The sequence below is a fragment of the Scylla paramamosain genome, unplaced genomic scaffold (assembly GCF_035594125.1).
Source record: "Scylla paramamosain isolate STU-SP2022 unplaced genomic scaffold, ASM3559412v1 Contig4, whole genome shotgun sequence".
NCBI lineage: Eukaryota > Metazoa > Arthropoda > Malacostraca > Decapoda > Portunidae > Scylla > Scylla paramamosain.
The window spans coordinates 693709-714891 of NW_026973669.1; the positions used below are offsets into that span (position 1 = coordinate 693709).

Here is a 21183-nt window from a genome sequence, read left to right on the forward strand (position 1 = left end):
CTGCACCATTACTGAGAGTCTTTACAGTGAAGGTAATAGATAACTTTAAGTCAGTATTTTTTTTTTTTTTGAAGACCCCATATTTTTTTTTTTTTTTTTTTTTTTTTGAGAGAGAGAGCCTTTGAGTTTATTTAGTAAGGAGAATTTAACTGATTATCATGGAAACTGTTAGGTGATATTGAAGGCAAGTCAGTACAGAGAGGGCCAGTTACATGGGCATCCGATACATGAGAAATTGACCATACCAAGTGAGTAGATTAAGGATTATCTTCTTTATGTGAGCACAAAAATCCAATGATACAAGCTCTGGTCCGGGACGAATAAAATCACAAAATATAAAATGCGTGCCTTCCTGCACCCTCCTGCCAACACATCCAGACTGTATGGTGATGTACAATGATTCAGATGTGCAGGGGTGAGTTTGTGATCACTGGAAGAGAACCACACAACCTCTCGCCTTTTCCATACCTACCATGCTCTCTCCTGCCATTAACTATCCATTGGTGAGCGTTATGCACATTTTGTTTAATATATCATGTTCTTTGTATGCTGCTTTCTTTCAGGTTACTATATTGACACTTCTGTAATACAGACGTGTTTGTTGTGTTTGTTTGGTATTGTATATTTTAGTTTTGGTATCAAACATTTTAGCTTGAAAACTTACCTTTGACAAGAGAAGAGAATTGCATATTTCAATAGATTTGATAGTGTAGATAAGTTTGGAAGAAGGTGTAATACTGTCTTCCTTTTTTTCTTTTTTCATAACAAGACAGGTTTTAAGTTATTGATAAGACACTTTTTTTTATTTTCCCTATTACTCATTCAAGTTCTTGGTTATCCTTTGTTTTAATTGGGGAGGAGTATAAGTTTTATGTTCTGTTTATTTTCCTTTAATCTTTTGGGTGTGTGTGTGTATATATATATATATATATATATATATATATATATATATATATATATATATATATATATATCTTGGCTTATTTTTTTAAGGAAAATATTTATACAAGTTCAAATATGATGTTGCTGTAAATACTCGTAGTGGAAAAGTCTTGAATTATTTTCAAATAATGGCAATCACACTCACATGTCCCCAATGGTGTTCCACTCAGACATACTCACAGTCTTCCTCTAAGGGTTTGCTGTCTGTGCTGAGAGACCACTGATATACCTATGTGGTCCCTTGACTTGGAGGTAAACAGGGACTTGAACTCCTATTCATCTGTCTGTCTCTAATTTGACAGTTGATTCTTATCTTTAACTCTATGTCTCCTTTCCTCTTCAGTTACTTACATATCCCTACATTTCTGATATTAACAACTGCACTGCACACCACATACATATTCATTCCCTCATTGGAAATACCAACACTACAATAACCCACACACTACACTTAGACATACATGTAGCTAAGCATAACACAAGGCACATCAAAATTTAATGTAAACCATGCTGCTGCATCCAGTCCACGGCTCTTTCCACACTGTGACTTTTCTGTTTTTTTATTTATTAATATTTTTCTAATACAGCAAGATAGATTGTTATGCAACACATGTTCTCAAGTAACTTTTTAAACATTTCAAGAACTATCTTTTATTTACCTTAATGCAATATATACATATATATATATATATATATATATATATATATATATATATATATATATATATATATATATATATATATATATATATATATATATAAAAGAGAGAGAGAGAGAGAGAGAGAGAGAGAGAGAGAGAGAGAGAGAGAGAGAGAGAGAGAGAGAGAGAGAGAGAGAGAGAGAGAGAGAGAGAGAGAGAACTTGATCCATGTGCCTTAATACTTGTTTAATAAATTTAAAAAATTAAAAGGAAATGCTTCTGTATTTTTATATGTAGATGCTTTATATTCTATAATATCCTATGATAAATTATTAAATCACCAGGAAATGATGTACATGTTCAAGATTCTTTAAATCTCATCTATCAGTGTTACACACACCTTCACAGATTAAAACTTGATGCAATTTAAATAGCAACATGCAGTATTGCTGGCTTTAGGTGTACATGTTGATATCTTAAGTGTGTTATTGTTTCAAATACTTTAGTAGTTTAAAATTTATGCATACTGTAGTGTTATTAACCGTAAGACCAATTATTTTTGTGGTACCTACATCCTGAGCTGGTTACACAAGACTTGGTACCTGATGCAGGGTTATTGATAGATAGCACTTAGCTGCAAGGGGTGACGATATATAAACATATTGAAATACTACTCAGAAAATTGCTTCTTTATCAAGTATTAGATGTGCAGGTTGTAGGTGCAGTAATAGATGAAGTAACACATCAAATGAAGGACAATAGAGCTTATAATGCAGCTAGACATTTTATTTTTTGGTATGCATTAATTCTGCTTACTTGATTAAAGAACTGGAAATTAAATATTTTACAGGGGCAAGGGAATCATGAGAGATACTTGTATGCTATCAAAATTTAAGTTATTGTCAGGTGATAACCTGCTGAGTGTGTCATTTTGATCCCTACTAAGAGACAAATGTAATTTTCATATATGTAATTATTTGTTTGACAATCTAAATGAATTTTGCAAACATTACCTTTATGAAGGTTCCTATGAGGGCATGGCCATAATGAAAAATGCTTCAGTAAGAAAAAAAAAAAAAAAAAAAAAAAGCTGCTGCTGCTATTTCTATATCCAGGTAGGTCAAAATGAATGCACCTGTACCCATGAAATATGCAAATATTATTCCACTTCTGGTTAATTTAGTCCTGTGACTGTGAGGTTAAGTTCAACATGACCGAATGAAATGAAAGAGTCAAATTTACATGAACCAGTGACAAAACACACATCACTCAACATTCCTCATCACCCAATGGAAAGATTAGAAAATCAGTTTTATGCACCTCTTACTTGTAATTTAAATTATTTAGATAAGATGATACTCAGGGCACAACTACCTTTGCATAGATACCCATTTCAAAACTGAAATCTCATGAACATATAAAATAAAGTTGACAACACTTTATCTCTTACATTTCAGCTCATGCTAACAAATCAGTGTGAATTTTATATCTTATGCTTCTCTTCTTAATATTTGATGGTACTGAGACACTGATCTTAGCATGGCTTGTGTATTATTGAAAAATGAGCTACATTAACACTTTGTTTTCATTCACACAATATTTCAGGCCACCCATATGAAATAAAGTGTGATATTTCTGCTTTATGCTTCCCTTTCCCATGTAATGAGGCACTAGTCTTTTCATGGATATACATTTCAAGGTCCATGTCTTGTATTATTAAAAAAAAATAAAAAAATAAATAAAAATAAAAAGTCTTTGAATTCACACAGTATTTCAGCTTTGTGAAACATAGTGTGAACATCGTCTGCTCCCAGGCCACACGTACACAGAAAACACACCTAAGCACTTTTCATGCCACACTGTTTTGTGACACTAGCAATCCCACACAGGGTGGTCCAGATGAGGCACCACACACACACACACACACACACACACACACACACACACACACACACACACACACACACACACACACTCTCAGCCCTGTCAACCCCTGGGAGAATAGGATCAAGGAATACTATCATATATCTGGAAATTTTTTAAAGTTTAGTGTAATATAAAAATAGGTTATTATAGATTATAGATACATATGCAACCACTGCTATAAATAATATAAAAATAAGGTCTGCATTACTTCACTGAACTGTGCAATATTTATGATGACTGATGATTGCGTCATACTATCTACCTCCATACCTTCCTCACGGGGCGGCACAGACAAGACACCACACACACACACACCCATCATTCACACTCTTGGCCCTGTCGACCCCTGGTGGAAAGGGACAGGTCTCATGGACTGCCCTACTACACCCCAGAAGCTGAGGCACACCACAGCTGCCGACGTACTAGTGATCCTAATGAATCACACATGAAATACCCATGAAAGACCAAGCACAGCCAACAATAAGCCACTCACACATGGACCACCAGCCTGACCACCTTAGTTCAAGACCTCAATTTGCAGGCAGAGGAGGTATGTGTGGTGAAGGAGTAAAATTGTGAGTGGATGTAAGGAGATAATCCCATATTCCGAAACACTTCTGTCCATCCTTCCGCTACTTCCAAGAGGCTCTTGTTAAAGTTAAATAGGTTTATAAGGGTGTTTTATAGTTCTAGAGACAGACTAGCAAGATTTCAACATTATGAATAAGATAAACAGTTTTGAGAACCCAGCTAATCATCTCTGTGGCCTTTGAAAATAGTTAAGGTGAAGTTCACAGGTTTTTAAGGATGTTTTTCATGGTTCTAGAGATAGACTGACAAAAATTCTACATTATTAGCAGGAGAAATACTCTTGCAAATCTCCACTACTTTGAAAAGACTATTTTTTAAGGATGTTTTTATGATCTTGGAGACAGATTAACAAGAATTCCACATTGTTAACAGGAGAAACTCTTGAGAACCCAAGCTAATTATCTCTGTGGCCTTTGAAAATAGTCATGGTGAGAAAGCAAAGCATTTCTCAATACCACTGAGAAACACACTGTGTGTGTATCAATACCATTGATACACACACACACATACACACTCACTCACTCACTCATTTGGATCCCAGTCAGCAAGCTTAAAAACAGGGTTGAGAATGGTGACCGTCTGTTGCTGTAGTGGTGGTGAAACTGTGGTGGTGATGGTGCTGGTGTTGCTGTAGGTTGTGGTGGTGGCAGTCACAGCTGCAGTGACAGCTGTGGTGACAGCTGTGGTGATGGGTGCAGTGATAGCATGGTGACCAGCTCCCATCTCCTCCTCTTCCCTTGTACACACTACCATCTCATCACCATCTGCCAGAGAAGCCAAGATGGTGCCCCCTACTCCCTCTCCCACCTGAGTAAAGGGCAGGAGTGCTGGGGAGGGAGGAGGGGGCTCCTCATCGCTGGCTAGAAGGGCCGTGGAGGGTGGGGAGGGGTGAGGGAGAGGCATGGGTAAGGGTGTTGCATCCCTATCCACCTCTACCACCACACTCACACCCTCCAGCTGGCTGAAAGACACCACCCGGTCACCACCGTCCACACCCATGCCAGAGATGATGATGCTGGTGTCTGCAGCATCAGGCAGCATTGGAGTGGTGATGTGCGAGGCCAGGGTGTGCGCCGACAACTGGTCCAGGGTCTCGAAGGCCATGCCACACACACCACAGCTCACCTCAGGCACATCCACCACTCCTGTCATGCCCTCATCCACCTCCTCCTCCACTGCCTCCGCCTCCTCTGCCTCACACCGTCGGCGGTGGTTGCGTGACTTGAGATGTGTGGCATACTTGCCCTGCGTGGGGAAGGTCATGTTGCAGTGGCGGCAGGCAAGGCCCAAGCGCTGGTGCATGCGCATGTGGCTGCGGCAGTTTGAGGCGTAGCGGAAGGCACGGCCACAGTGGTGGCAGGAGTACGGTTTCTCCCCGGTGTGGACGCGCTCATGGCACTTTAGGTCATCCTTGCGTGAAAACTCCTTCTTGCAGACGCCACACACAAACTGCTTGTCCTGGCGGTGCACCAGTGAGTGGCGTGCCAGGCGGGAGCGCAGCGCAAAGGTCTTGTGGCACTCAGGGCATTCGTGGCACGGTGCTTCGCCCACGCCATGCCCACGCTCATGCACGCGCAGCTCTCGGCGACGCAGGAAGGCCTTGCCACACTGGCCACAGCGGTGGGGCCGCTCCTCGCTGTGCGTCCGCAGGTGCTCCTTGAGGGAGAATTTGTTGGCCAGGGTCTTGCCACACAGGTGGCAGCGGCTCTCCTGGCTGTGGCGCTGCCGGTGCCGTGCCAGGTTGGACTTGGTAGACGCTTGGAAACCACAGTCGCCGCACTGGAAGGCACGTTCCCCAGTGTGCACCAGCATGTGCTCCACGCGGTGGCTGTATGCCACAAACTTCTTGCTGCACACAGGACACTCAAACCTGCGCTCTGCACTGCTGCCACGCCCCGGCCTGGCCTGCCTGGCACCAGCACTGCCTGCCATGGCCAGTGCCCGACCCACGATGCCACCTGCACTGCCATCCACTCCAGCCCCATCCACCACTAACAGGCACTTCTCCTCCTCCTCCTCCAGCTGCTGCTGCTGCTGCTGCTGCTGCTGCTGCTGCCTGGTGAACCAGCGAGCAGTGCGGTTAAATCCAAGCGTTGTCTGCCGGGCCAGCCGGGCCAGCCGGGACATGAGGCGGTGCATGAGCCTGAAGTGTGCATGGCAGCGGCCACACACCACGTCACTGTGCAGGGCAATATCCCCTGCCGGCCGCCGCAGGGTGTGGCCCAGCAGGCTGAGCAGCGGCTCCACGTTGTCCACTCGGCTGTACACACTGACACAGGCGCCAGGACTCCCACACGTCAGGCACACGGCACCACTGGGGACGCCCTGGGGAGGCATGGGTGACTCAGGGACAGAGGGGCACAGGAGTGGTGAGGAGATACTCCTGGGAAAATAACCTGGTATAAGAAATGCACACACATACAAACATACTATTGACAAAACTTGAACCTGGTAAAGGTCCAAGTGTGTGAGTGTTTTTTTTACCTGAGAATTAACACTTTTCTAAACTGTCAAAATAGTTCATGTTTTTTGCTTCTTCATGCATTTCTTATACCAGGTTAGAGTGAAGACAAGGCACACAACTCTCACTCTCACTCACTCACACCACTCTCTCAGCCTCTTGGCCCTGATGGAGAAGAGAAAGTACCCCAGCCCTCACTTTACTGGGGAGAGAGAGAGAGAGAGAGAGAGAGAGAGAGAGAGAGAGAGAGAGAGAGAGAGAGAGAGAGAGAGAGAGAGAGAGAGAGAGAGAGAGAGAGAGAGAGAGAGAGAGAGAGAGAGAGAGAGAGAGAGAGAGAGAGAGAGAGAGAGAGAGAGAGAGAGAGAGAGAGAGAGAGGGGGGGGAGAGAGAGAGAGAGAGAGAGAGAGGGGGAGAGAGAGAGAGAGAGAGAGAGTACCAGTTTCTAAAGAAAGTCAAAAAGGATCATATAAAGTAAGTTTATTTGAACAAAATGTCACCACTAACACACACACACACACACACACAAGCATATTAGTATAAATACCAATTTTGATAATATTTCTACTTTCATCCCTATTTCTCTCTGTCTATGCAGGAGTTAACCAGTATTCTCAATCTTTCGTCCCTTTCACTGGTAAACACTGGAACTCCCTGCCTGCCTCTGTATTCTCCTCTTCCTGTGGCTTAAATTCTTTCAAGAGGGAGGTCCCAAGACACTTACGACACTTCTCTATTTTTGGATAATCTCTTTGGCTTTTCCTTTAGCGACTAGTTTTAGTTTTAGTTGCTCTAGGCCAATGCACATCTTACATAAAGTAAATAAATAAAGAAAGAAAGAAAAGAAGGAAGAAAGAAGGAAATGAATAAATAAATCTAGCTCTCTGATGCCTCACTCCTCACAGAACACATCCTTTTCAGGGAGTCATGACAGCAGGAAAGCCCCTACTTCCCCCTATTTAAACACTTCCTCCCTGCTTGCTCAGTCCCCTTATCTATCCTATCTATCCCTTTATCCTCTCCATTCCTTAGAGAGGTGTAAGTTAAGAGGGGAGCTGATGGAAGTCTTTAAGTGGTACAGGAGACATAACAAGGGTGACTAAAGGGGACCTGACAGGACTCTTGATGTGGTACAGGAGACATAACAAGTGTAATGTAAGTAAAAATTTTCAGGGTCAGTAAGTGGGAGAGAACAAGAAATAATGGGTTCAATCTTGAAAAATTTAGGTTCAAGAGAGATAGGAAGGAATGATCTTTGGAATGGACTCAGCAATCAGTTTGTTAGTGTTGAGCCAGTAGGGAGCTTTGAAAGATTACATAAATTTATGGATAGGGATGACAGGTGGAAATAGACAGGCATGTTTCATACAGGGAATGCCACATAAAGGCTTGATGGTTTCCTGCACCAACCCTTACTTTCTTATGCTCCTTCCACCTTCAGTCTCTACCTCTCCTCTATCCTATCCCTCCATCTTTCTCTCCTATCATCATCATCATCAGCTCACACATCCTGTCTTTACAAACTCTTCACTCTTCTTCTCAACACAGCCAAGCCATCTGTGTGTGCTTCTCCTCCCACTACATAGCACATCTCACACACACACTCTCACTGCTCTCACCCGTCCCATCACATCACCCCTCATGCCCCTCTCAGGCAACTCACTTCCACAGCACACACTCCCAGCTGCTGTGTCCTGTTTCTGTGCTCCTCAACCTTTGCTGAGTCCATGCACTCTTTCAAGAGCTGCTCACAATTTCATGCACAAACACTTCATGGATGATCGATTACCAAAGAATTACATGAATATTTGATGTTTTTCTCTAGTTTTAAGACTGAAAATATATGAATAAAAGTATTAGGTCTCTTTTACAACCAGAAAGTAGCTGTTCTATCCTAAATAATTGATATACAGACCTCCACACCTGTGGGCAATCAGTGCCCCCTTAAGAACATCCCTGAGCCCCCAAAGTCTTGTTGAAGTCAGGAAAAACTGACATCCAACTAATACAACATTCACTACACAACAACACTTCTCACAAACACTCTGGCCACTATTCTGAAATGCTCTCACCATAACTGTTTTCCAAAGCCAGAGAGATGATTAGCCGGATTCTCAAGTGTTTCTCCTGTTTATAATGAAGAAACCTAGTTAATCTGTCACTAGAACCATAGAAACACCTTTAAAAACATGTCACTTCAACTGTAGCCTTTGGAAAGTAGTGAAGGTGCAGCAAAGGAGTGTTTCAGAATAGGGCCACAAAAATAATAAGCTGGGTTCTCATGAGTGTTTCTGCTGTTAATAAAGAAGAAATCTTGTTAATTTTACTAGAACTATAGAAACACCTTTAAAAATCTTGTCACTACAACTATAGTGTTTTCACTGCTTGAAGAACATTTGGGTATTAGCTGAGTAGAGAAATTCCCCATGAGTTGCATTGCTGTGTCTCTACAGGACCAATTATTATCGGTTTAACACCTTGGTGGAAAGGACAGGCAATTGTCCTCTCTCTCTCTCTCTCTCTCTCTCTCTCTCTCTCTCTCTCTCTCTTTCAGTATTGTATGATACTGTGTGAATAATTTTTCTATAATTTATTTGTTTGTGGTAATTGTTTCATGTAATCTCGATTTGGGGCAGAGGAGATTCATCACAGTGTCATCTCACTCACATTAGTGCCTTTGGCTGTTGGAGCTATTGCTCTGGAGGATGTAATGATAAGACTTCTACTGGCCCTTCTCTTCTAAATATATTTATTTTTGTTGTAAATAAGTTCCTCCTCCCAGCTGTGAAGAACACGCAAGCACTTGGGAGTTGCTTCCATCATGGGAGCGTTCCTCAAGAGGCTAAGCCACCCCTCTCTCTGACCCCAAGTCACGACCCTACCGATCAGCTGGGTAGTCAACCTAAATGATAAAGCCGCAAAGCTATGTTGTCAGATGTTGTGATATTTATGTAAAATTCAAGCCATTTATTATTGTAAAACCCGAACCATTCACAGCACTGCATGGTTTGATGAGCTAAATAATCCACACTTAATACTTGAATTTCAATAAAGAGTAAAAAGAACTGATATATTTAAGAGCAACTGTGTGATGTAGCAGAGTAGCTAACAGATCTCAGCCAATGCCTACACCAGTATTCTCAATCATTCATTCCTTTCTCTGGTAAACTCTGGAACTCCCTGCCTGCTTCCATATTTCCACCTTCCTATGATTTGAATTCCTTCAAGAGGCAGGTTTCAAGACACTTATCCTTCAAATTTTGATTACCACTTTGGACCCTGTTCTGGGACTGACATCTCAGTGGGCTTTTTTTTTATATTTTTTTTTATTGGATTTTTGTTGCCCTTGGCCAGTGTCCCTCCTACATAAAGAAAAAAAAAGTTTTATTACACACTTAGCACCTGTATAACAATTGTTTAGGGGCAAATAGCTAATTTCTGCATAAAATAGAGATCTAATACTGTTATTTACATATTTCCACTCTTAAAACTAGAGAAAATGTTAAAGATTCATGTAATTTAATACCTTTACATATTTATATATTTTCAGTCTTAAAACAAGAGAAAACATCAAATATTCATATAATTCCTTTATAATCAATTGTTAAAGGTGCAGGGGTACATGACTCTGAGGAGCTGACAGAAGGGTCATTGGACCTGGCAAAGGCTGAGGAACACTGCCACAAACAACACTGAGTGGACAACACCACACCTCAGACACACCATACACTGGAGGGCATGTTTACACTAACTGGTGTGTCTTCTGTGCTTCCTTTCTGGCCAGTGTTGTGTGTGCTGCCAGGGGGTGGGGGTGTCACGGGTCCACTTCCATTACTCTTGGCCTCCTGCGGGATGCTGGCCAAGTCCTCCACTCCCATGCCTGCTACAACCAATGACTGGGGTGCACCACAAGGCCTGAAATAACACCACACATTATCACTGCACTGAGGCGGTGCTGCACTACTGAAATGCATTACAGGAGTGATAAGGTAAAAAATTAGATGGCTTGATCATGTACTGGGAAGAAAAGGCCACAAGAAGATTCATAGAGCCTGGAGAAGACCAGCTGGGGGAAGACAATTGAGGGGAAGGCAGGGAGTGAGGTGAAGGGAGGGAAGTGTGGCACAGCTGCTAGGAAGCATAGTGAAAGATGCAAGGGACAGAAACTGCTGGAGGAGATTTGTGCATGGTGCCCACCCTAAATCTGGGGACATGGCCAAAGGAGACTGGTATTGCCTGCCATATCCAGGAGCTATGGCACATCACACAGCTTGAAACACCACCAGTCATCATTACTCACCCCTATTCTGTCCACCTCTCTAATGCATGAGTTAACCAGTTCATCATTCATCCCTTTTTCTGGTACACTCAGAAACTCCTTGCCTGGTTTTGTTTCCTCCTTCCTGTGACTTGAACTTTTTTGTTGTAACCCAAGAATAGTTAAGAAGAAATGAAACACGCGAAAACAAGGAAGAATACGAGACAAGAATGAAGAATAAAGAAATAAAGAAGGGAATAAGAAAGTAGATGGAATAAATGAGGGAAGAAGATAAACATGGAAGCAGTTAACAGGATTACAGGAAGCTATCACCACCCTGACAGGTGACAGAAGAGATGCAACCAAGAATGCAACCAGGGAGAACAAAAAGATGCAGTGAGTCAACACATAATGACAGAGCTGGAGAACACCACCAGATGACAAGAGATTCAACAACATGTATGTATGTATTGTATGAAACTGCAGACTTACCCCCAGAATGTATAAAAGTTTACAAAAAATAAATACACAGTATGAAATTAGATTTACCCCAGAATATACTAAATAAAAGCTTAGAAAAATTAACATATGTATTGTATGAAGCTACACTTACCCTAGAATGTTTGGGTTATAAGTTTACAGAGAGATGAGCAAAGTTTACATAGATGAGCGAAGTGAGTGATATCGGTGTGTCTCGCCTCGACAGGATGACTTTTACTCACCTGTTACTTGCCTGTCAGGACCCACATGTGTAATTCTTCATTGGTGGTTAGCACAATTCCAACAGGCAGAGTAAGGTGACTAAAACATGCCTGGCACCGATACATATATTAAATTAGTGGAAATGCACTTTGTTGCCCATTAATAAATGAATAAATAAATAACATGAAGAAAATGAATAACAATCAAGGTCATAAAGCACTGAGTAACAGGGTTAAGTTAGGTTAGGTTAAGTAAAGTTGGGTTATGATGATGTTAGGTTAAGTGAAGTTTACATTAGGTTAGGTTAAGAGAAGTTAGGTTTAAATTAGGTTAGGTTAGGTTAGGTTATATTTAGATTAGGTTAAGTTAGGTTTAGGTTACATTAGATATAGATAAATTCACCTCATTAATTTCACTGTTAATCCCTTCACTGAGTATATCACAATTTAACAAAAAGCATAACATAAAAAAGGATACTGAAATAACATTACCTAACATTTCCATCTGAGGATTAGGTTAGGTTTAGAGTAATTCCCTTCATTAATTTCACTGTTAATCCCTTCACGAGTATATCACAATTTAAAATAAAGCATAAAATAAATATATAAAAGATAGTGAGAAATTATACCATTTGTATCAGAGGGTTAGGTCAAGTTAGCTTAGGTTTGGATTGTCATTTCATTAATATCACATCGCTTCACTACACAGATAATTAATTAACCCTGTGACAGCTGTCGTTCACCTTAACCCTCTGAACCCGCTGGCTGTCTCATACTCTTATTGAGGCTCAGGTTACGTGCTCTTGCTAAGGCGCACGGCTGCTGTCTTAACATCAGTGACCTGTGTGTTGTGTCTAGTCAGTCTCAGTATGAGTGTCTAGTTTTGTACTATCTCAAGTTGGAATACATTGATTTAATGTGCTTCAACAAACCACCCAGATTTTAAGGGTTAATTGTTGACCACTATGAGGTATTTCCTTGTGGTCTACAGCCACCTCAAGGCATAATACCAAGTACAAACAGCAAAGTCTATAATTTCTATGACTTTCTGACAGATGCTCATAAAGATTTCATACCTTTCTTTGAGTATTGCGAATTCTTGTATGTCGTAGTGAAGGCTAAATGCATAAGATAAATACATAAAATGGATAATATTGAAATAACATTGGTATTCCATCTGAGGGTTAGGTCTGCTTACACTTAAATTCAATCCGTTAATTTCACTGTTTGATACCTTCACTGTATTGATCACACTTTGAAAAACACTTACATTTTACCCAGAAATAAACAATGTCTAGAAATGGCTTGTTTCCATAAAGCCTTAAAAAAAAAAAAAAAAAAAAAAAAAAAATTATATATATATATATATATATATATATATATATATATATATATATATATATATATATATATATATATATATATATATATATATACTTAATCATGACCTACACAATGGAATTAGCAATGAAATCAATGAACTAAATTAATCAAAACTCAACCTAAACTAACCAACACGATTTAGCCTGACCTAACAAACCCTACTTAACCTGACCTATCCATCCAACGGTCCAACCCAAGCTAAGCTAACAAACCAAACAATCCAATTTAACCTAACCTAACCTTTGGATAGAAACGCTAGTGTAATTTCAATTCAGTGCCTGTACAGTGTATGTGCAGGCCAAGACACACTGCATGGAAGCAGTTGCTCACCAGTGTACTGCAGTGTTGCCAAACAGTCGCTCTACAACTGAAGAACAACAAGCTGTGTGGGTCAATACAGCCGCGTGATGGACAACATATTGTTGCCCATCATGGCAAGTGTATTTTATTTATTTATTTTATTTATTTATTTATTTTTTCTGACTACTGAGCTATGTGAGCCAATATATCTACGTGAAAGGGTACTGTTCCTTGTATTTTATCAGGCTTTGCCTCTCTTTTGCTTAGTGCAACGCCTCGTGTAACTATTCTGTACAATTACGCGTGATTTCACGTATTATCATTATGATGTAGATTCTATAAATTCCCTGGCAAGTGTACTTTCTGCATTATCTGCCACTGTTTTCTCCGCACCCTCATCCAACACAGTCCAGTAGACCACTGAGTCAAACCAAGCAAGGACTCTGTAGGAGCAGAGTTGCCAGGTTTTGTAACAAAAAAACATTTTTTTTCTAAGTGTGCCAAGAAAATGGTAACTTAAATTTTCAATGTGCAAAATTTATTGCATTCTACTTTTACATGTGTGTAGCACAAAAGTAATGTAAATAGTGCACAATATTTTTTTTCTAACAAAATAAATAATATCACATATAATTAATATAAAACTACATATAATTTAAATCTATCATCACTTAATTCCAATACTTTAGTAAATCACCATCCTTTACAATGATGACAATGATTCATGATAATTAATTATATTTTTTCCACTCATCTTTAAATTTTCTGGATGAGTCATATGAACTCTTCCACTTTATGGACATAATTTTGTACTTCTGTCGCAAGTCAGACAAAATATGTACCCAACCCACACTGCCAAATGGTCACTCAAAGGTTCAGTCTTACCTATTGTTCTGAGAAGACTCCTAACACAAAACAAATACTGGACATTATTAATAGCACACTGACGTTCAGGCCACCTCCATCACTCATTAAAAGTCAACAGACAAGCAGATATAAAGAAATATGACTATTTCCTGCAACAAACGTACCAGCTATACCGGGCGTCTGTGTCAGCTGAGTTATGTTTACAAAATTAGCGGACAATGTAGGAGTGAAAGAAAATGTACTTTTAAAGATGTGCTAAAGTTTGGGCGGTTTGATTTAAATACTATTATAATCATCGTTCCAATCTCAATCTATAATCCTGATGCAGATGTCTTTTTAAAAACAATAATGATTAATACAAGAATACACCAAGAAAAATGCCAAACAACAGATTTTCCTACCAGACACAGTAAAAATATTCAAAATAAATAAATAAATAAATAAATAAATAAATAAGAATTTGGCATAAAAAACGCCAATCTGGCAATCCTGACTAGGAGGACGGTCCACTCGATGTTAAATTTTTGCTCTCCCCGCGACGATGGCGCCTCCAGCGGCAGTTTACCCGTACCATTTGAGAGCTAATTTTTCTTATCATGCCCACTAGCTTCACTGTTCAAGATTTGGCTGCAGAAATAATAGATTTATGCATTATGTTAAACTCCGATACAACTGAGTGTAATACCGGTAATCCCTTTAGTTACCAAAGCTGCAGGTAGTACCATCACCCCATTTAATATCCCTACATGCCCTTCTAGTATGAAAAATTCCACAACACCCATTCTAGTCTGTTGTGCCACATTTTGTGGCAAAACCACTGATTATAATGTTAGCAAGAACTCTATACTTGGATATACACAGTAGTACCCTTGATATTGGTACAATTCTTTATTCCTTCATGGATACTAACTACTCCCCTTGCTTATCCTACCTCTCATTTATTTTTTATGGTATACCATAGTTTCATAACTGTTTAACAAATAATTTATGCTTTGTACAGTAGTAGGCTCCAAGCTCTCCGAGTCCTATATTAAGGTTAGTTAAATGGTCTGGTTACCTGTATACTTTTCCTCTGATTGAGAGTGGGGGATTACTCATCTCATTTTTTTTTTTTTTTTTTTTGTTTAAGGCACTCCATCCTATTCCTATCCTTCTATCGATTTACTGTTCATGTTCTAGGCTCAAACTATTTTTCTTCCTATATAAATACTGTATTTCTAACACATGCTATGACCTCATTCTCGATTTTAATGAATTTGTCTGGTATTTGGTTGTCGAACACTTTTGTTGCCTTCATATTCATCCTCAACCCTATTGCATTTCAGCATAACTGTAAAATGATCTCGTGAAGCTCATCTGTGAATTTCCTTAACAACACAAGTCATCATGTCATCTCTAAATTAAAGGGGACACTGAGAATATTGTATTTGTCTCGTGTAATCTAATTAATTCCTGACACAGTACTCAATTTTATATAAATCACAAAGAAAACCCAGTCATTACATATCATGCAATGGTGATACAAAGTGCTTCAAAAAGACAGTGAACTCCACTGACCAAGTAGCACTCCAAAATGACATAAATAGACTTCAAGAGTGGTCAGAGAGATGGCCACTTCAGTTTCACCCTAAGAAGTGCAAGATTACGACAGTGTCAAGGTCTAAGTCATATAAACACAGTCAGTATACAATGAGGGACGAAGATCAAGTAGTATCTTTAGAGAGAGCTGACATGGAAAAAGATCTGGGCATAATGAAAAATGAAAAAATTAACAAAGCAAGTAGAGTAATAGGGCTTATCAGAAGATATTTTTATCTATTTAAACCAAGAAAACTTCAGGAAACTTTATATTATATTAGTGAGACCTCATCATGAATTTGATAACAATCTGGAGTCCAATTAGAAAAAAAAAAAAAAAAAAAAAAAAAAAAATATATATATATATATATATATATATATATATATATATATATATATATATATATATATATATATATATATATATATATATATATATATATATATATATATATATATAACCTCTTTGGAAAATGTACAGATAAGAGCGACAAAGATGATTCCGGGACTCGAGAACCTATGACCTATGTTATGAAGAGAGACTGAAAGTGCTACAGCTGCCTACACTGGTATACAGTTTTTTTTTTTTTTTTTTCCCTTCTACAGGAGTTGCCGATCCAAAGGCCTGGCTCAGGAGTGATCCTGTGCCATCTGTACCAACAAGATCAATATGGAGCACCTTTAAGGAAAGACTCACAAAAGCCACACTTAGTTACAAGATTAGGCTTGAGAGAATGGATGATGCAAGAATAGCAAGGAAGGTGTACCTGTGGAATGAAAGTGGAAGCAAATGGAGGATGAGATGCATGAGAATGACAGTCAGGAATGGATTGCAAGTTGTGTGGGCGATAAGAATGGCTGGGAGGAATCAAAATGAGCGTGAATGGGTGGTAACAAGAGGAGGCAGAGTGGGAGCCAAATGGGATGTGAGAAAATGGAAGAATGAGATAGACAAAGAAGTGAAATGTGTGGGACTGAATGAATGGAAGAATGAAATGGAAAGAAAGAAGACCCTGGAATGGTACAAGGAGAAAGAGGCCCCGAAGTATGAAAGGTGGTATGATGGAAGCCTGGGCGGTGATCTTCTCTTCCGAGCGAGGGCACAGTGTATGGATGTGAATGCAAGGAGTTACAGGTGGTCTGAGTCCCGCAGCAAAGTGTGCCAGATGTGTGACATGGGAGAGGATGAGACGGTGGAACATGTGGTGCTGGAGTGTGTGAAGTATGCCAGAGACAGGAATGAGATGATGCAAGTGATACTGACTGAGTTAGGGCATGATAGGAATGAAAGAGTGGAGAAGACAGGAAAGGAATGGATGGTGTTGTTGCTGGGACTGTGTAGAGAGGCGAATGAAAGGATGATTGAGGCAGTGAAAGAGTTTCTGGAGAGAATGTGGCGTGCCAGATGTATGAACAATTAGGATAGAGGATGCTGTTCGTTTCTCTTTTTTTTTTTCCCCTTCTACAGGAGTTGCCGATCCAAAGGCCTGGCTCAGGAGTTATCCTGTGCCACCTGTACCATCAAGATCAAGATATATGTAAGGCTTTTCCAGCTTCAAACTTTCCCTTCTTTCGTTATCATATTTCCTGCAATCCTACAGAAAATGTTCCAGGTTTTCTACTGCTGTTTCACAAATCAGGCACTTGGTGTCGTCTGTGAATCTTTTCCTGTCCCTCGGAGTTAAGCTATTTGTTCTTGCTCCAAATAAAATGGCTAAAGCTGCAGTGTTGTCATAGAGGTCTACATTTCCCACTGCATTTTTCCATTTTTATTTATTTATTTATTTTTTTTTTGTAGATATGTAAACTTAATTTTTTTCTACTTCCTGATTGATTGACTGATACATTTATTGTTGTGTTAATAATGAAGTACAAAGGAGGAGGACGGAGCTTGCCACCCATCCCCTGGACAAAGACTTAAGGGTAGAGTATCAAAAAATATAAAAATAGATAGTATACATTACAAGAATATAAGTAAATAAATATATACAGATATTGCACACCTTATTGCATAAATATCCAACAGTCTGGGAGCAAATGTAAGATATTCCTTGAGTATATCCCTGAGAGTGGCTGAGTCTAAGAAATGGTCAATGAGGGTATACAAGTCATGTTGACCTTACAGCCTAAATTTAGCAATGAGAGGAAATTCCGTGACATAATGACGCAGAGTGTGTCCCCTTGGTGCAGCACACAGCACAACACACAGCACACAGCAGGAGAAGCACTGACTTCCCAAAAGTATTTATAGCCTAAACTGAGCTTCATTGCCACTGTCATGTGATGCAGTGTGTCTCCCATAGGTGGCAGCACAGCTCTGGGAGACACGTACATAGTGAAGACTACTGCCACTGCACCAGGCACCAGCACCTTCTAGGGCGTGGATGAGATCAAGACATTTATTAACTAGATCACAGTCCATGGGGGAGGTAGATTGGAGAGCACACAGTGCAGCCTGACTGTCAACAAAGAAGAATACATCCTTATGGAGAGGCGCCACAATGTGGAGCGCCTCCAGAACAGCATACAGTTCTGCCCTAGTGGAGGACATGTGTGCAGGGAAACCTCAGTGTCAGTGTGGTGATTGGCAGAAATGTAGTCGCAGATGAACAGCCCACATCCGGACCTGCTGCCATTGACTGATCCATCACAATAAACATGAATAGCCTGAATGTGGGGGTACGTGGACAATTTACTCATGAACACGTTTTGCAGCACATGAGGGGGCCAGTCCCTCTTGGGCTGATGCAGTGGGTGAATATCAACACTGACACGGTGAGGGTTCCAAACGGGTTGGAGTGGTGACATAACAATGTTAATACAGGCCTTGGCTATACCTACACTTGTAAGAACTCCCAAGATTTTCCTGAGGTATGGAGTTGTAGGAGTCTGAGGATCACGATACAGGGGGTCAGTGATCCCTTCAGGGAGTTGGAGCCCGTGCATAGCATCTGACCAACAGTACGACAAGTAATTTCCTGTATCCTACACATAATACTTGGCAGGTGCAGTTCAGCTCTGAGGACCTCAATCTGAGCAGTCTTTGGGCATCCCAAAATTATTCTCATGGCTTCATTCTGAACAAACTCCAGGGGCAAAAGAGCTGGTTGGCACTAAACTGTATTAAAATAGGGGCTGCATATTCAATGAGGGACCATACGACAGATATGTAGAACATCCTTAGGACTGGAATGCCAGCCCCCAGGCCCCTGTTTGCTAGCAACCAAAGTGGCACTAGCTATGGCAGACAGAGGTCTCGAACATAGTGTACAGTGTGGAGTGACTTCTTGAAACTCAGCTGTACACCCAGGTACTTGTGTGTATGAACTCTAGGGATGGGAACATTATTTACAGTGGGCAGTCAAGAGACCTTCCCTTTGGCCTGAAATTTGGTTTTACATTCATTAATTACAAGTCCCATTTGAACACACAATGCTGCTAGTTATGACAGAGCTAACTGGAGAATCCTGGGTGTGGGGCATTGGAGGAGTATGTTGTCAGCATAGATGAGGACCTGGGTGCCCTGCGGGAAGGAACAGCATGCAATTTTGTCCATTAAAATGTTGAAAAGCATTGGACTAAGGACTCCATCCTGTGGTATTCCAAGCTCAAAGACTTCCTCAGAAGAGACTGCACCTTGAAACCAAACTTGTGCTGTTCTGTTGTACAAATAGTATGTGATCCATCCTAATAATCTACCTTCGACACCTTTGAGAATGAGTTCCTCCATAATAACATCTTTGTTGGCCCTGTCGAAGGCACCCTTGAGATCAACAAAAGCTCTGTAGGTAGCATTCTTATTTATAAGACACTCAGCAAAACAATGACTTGTGGAATTACCTTTTAGGAAGCCATGTACATTGCCAGAGGGGACATGGCCTACCTTATATATAAGCCTGTTCAATATTACCCATTCCATCATCTTACACAGACAGCTGGTGAGAAAAATGGGGCGAAAGGTGCCATCACCTTTGGGGATTGGGATGATAATGGCTGTTTTCCAGGAGTGGGGAAGCTTACCAGCAGTGAGAGACATGTTAAATAGGTCTAAGACAGGGTTGTCTACCTTTACCTCCAGGAGGGCATTGAGGATGTCATAGGTGATGCCATCCTTGTCAGGAGCTGTTGACTTGCCCAATTTAACTGCTGAGAGAAGTTCATCATGTGTGATAGGCACACAGGTGTCATCTAGCAGAGAAACACTGTGGCGAATCAATTCCATCCTTTGTGGTCTTTGCCATTTGAACGCCTCCTGGTGTTCTACAGGAAGGCCAGAAAAAGATGAGGCTTCCTTCCACTGCAGGATGAGCTCTTGTGCCCTGCCGGCAGGATCAGGGTCACACACCTGCCGCCTGAGCTTGCCCCGGACACTGTTGACATGGTGCCACACCCTCTGGAGGGACTGGGTCCTGTGCACCTGGTCCAGGAAGGAGACCCAGTACTTCTTTCTTTCCTGCTGCCTCAGATCTGTGAGGTGTTGAGTCACAGTAACCATAGCATCCCATGACTCTGTGTCTGCTGGGTTAAGCTGCCGATGTCTCTGATAACCAGCGAGCGTCTGTTGGCAGTTCAGGATCACAGGGTCGGTAGCGTAAGTACAGCAGCGTGGAGTGTGGGTCTTTACCAGAGCCCTTGGAGTTGCAATGAATCCCTTGATGGTGTGTAGCAGTCTCTTGTACAGTGCCTTCCATTGGTTTGTATTCCAGCTATAAATTTTCTTACTAGCTCCTCTCTTTTCCTTTCCTGCATATTTATAATGTAAGAAAATATCCCAATTTTCTAGTACCTGTCATCCATAAAATTTTGCTATCATATATAGTGTCTAGCATGATGTTGTATACCAGTTAATTCCTTCACCCCTCCATCACCCACTGCACGTATGTCAGCTGTGTCCTCCACCAGTGATGCACCCGTTTCTCCTCTGTTACTAGCTACACTCGTATATTTCCTGGCCCCTACTACCATTCTATACACCTCATTTTCTATCCTATGTAGTCTGTCAATCTCTTAGTGAAATCTATCACACTTGCTCCATACATGATAGAAGGTATGACTACACTTTTCCAATAGGTCTTCTCCACCAAGAATTTGTTGCAGCTTTTAGCAGTTATACTGTATATTAAATTGGCTAGACTTTGTGCTTTCTTCACTATGGTCTTCTTGTGTTCTTGGAAGCAGAGTTTCTTATTATTGATTATAACATATAGATATTTGATTTTGGCTACCACCCTGATGGTTCCTATTTCTCTTATTTTTTTTTCCACAGACATTAAATATTATAAATCTTTATTTAATTATAGTCCAAGCTTCTTACTTATATTCATCAGGGTAACAATATTCTTTTCTTTTTTTTTTGCTTTTTCTAAATTTCCTGATAGTTGTAGAACATCATCCACAAAGAAAAAAAGTGTATTTATTTGGTCTCTCATCTTGGTATCCCATCTGTGTTTTCTGTAAATACTGATGCACTGAGCAATTTTGTCAGAGATTAGTTCTTTCTCTTCTTCTGTGAAGGGTATCCCATCAGATGACAATTGG

The 21183-nt window shown here is 40.5% G+C and overlaps 1 protein-coding gene across 13 annotated transcripts; it reads right to left on the minus strand.

Annotated features, from left to right (window-relative positions):
- Positions 1-3608: 3608 nt before the first annotated feature.
- Positions 3609-14345, minus strand: LOC135096538 (zinc finger protein 316-like). 13 transcript variants are annotated; one of them, XM_063998093.1, is made up of 4 exons: positions 14232-14250; positions 11539-11628; positions 10305-10473; positions 3609-6425 (listed from the first exon to the last, which is right to left on the minus strand). In XM_063998093.1, the coding sequence occupies exons 3-4, from the start codon at positions 10434-10436 to the stop codon at positions 4623-4625; spliced, it is 1935 nt and encodes a 644-aa protein (XP_063854163.1). In that variant the 5' UTR covers positions 10437-10473; positions 11539-11628; positions 14232-14250; the 3' UTR covers positions 3609-4622. The 13 variants fall into 13 exon arrangements, with proteins under 13 accessions (XP_063854163.1, XP_063854160.1, XP_063854170.1 ...); XM_063998090.1 differs by lacking the exon at positions 14232-14250 and adding an exon at positions 13231-13642; XM_063998100.1 differs by lacking the exon at positions 14232-14250 and adding an exon at positions 13561-13615 and having other exon boundaries at positions 3609-6483; positions 10311-10473.
- Between the last annotated feature and the right edge of the window lie 6838 nt (positions 14346-21183).

Bases quoted from the DNA above. Each gene is read 5' to 3' on its own strand.
- LOC135096538 (XM_063998088.1), bottom strand. From the start codon at position 12,694: ATGGAATACCAATGTTATTTCAATATTATCCATTTTATGTATTTATCT. The intron at 10,474-12,593 runs GTATGAAATCTT...GTGTTATTTCAG, and splicing joins TTCGCAATACTCAAAGAAAG to GCCTTGTGGTGCACCCCAGT. The intron at 6,426-10,304 runs GTAAACATGCCC...ATGCCTCCCCAG, and splicing joins CAGAAGACACACCAGTTAGT to GGCGTCCCCAGTGGTGCCGT.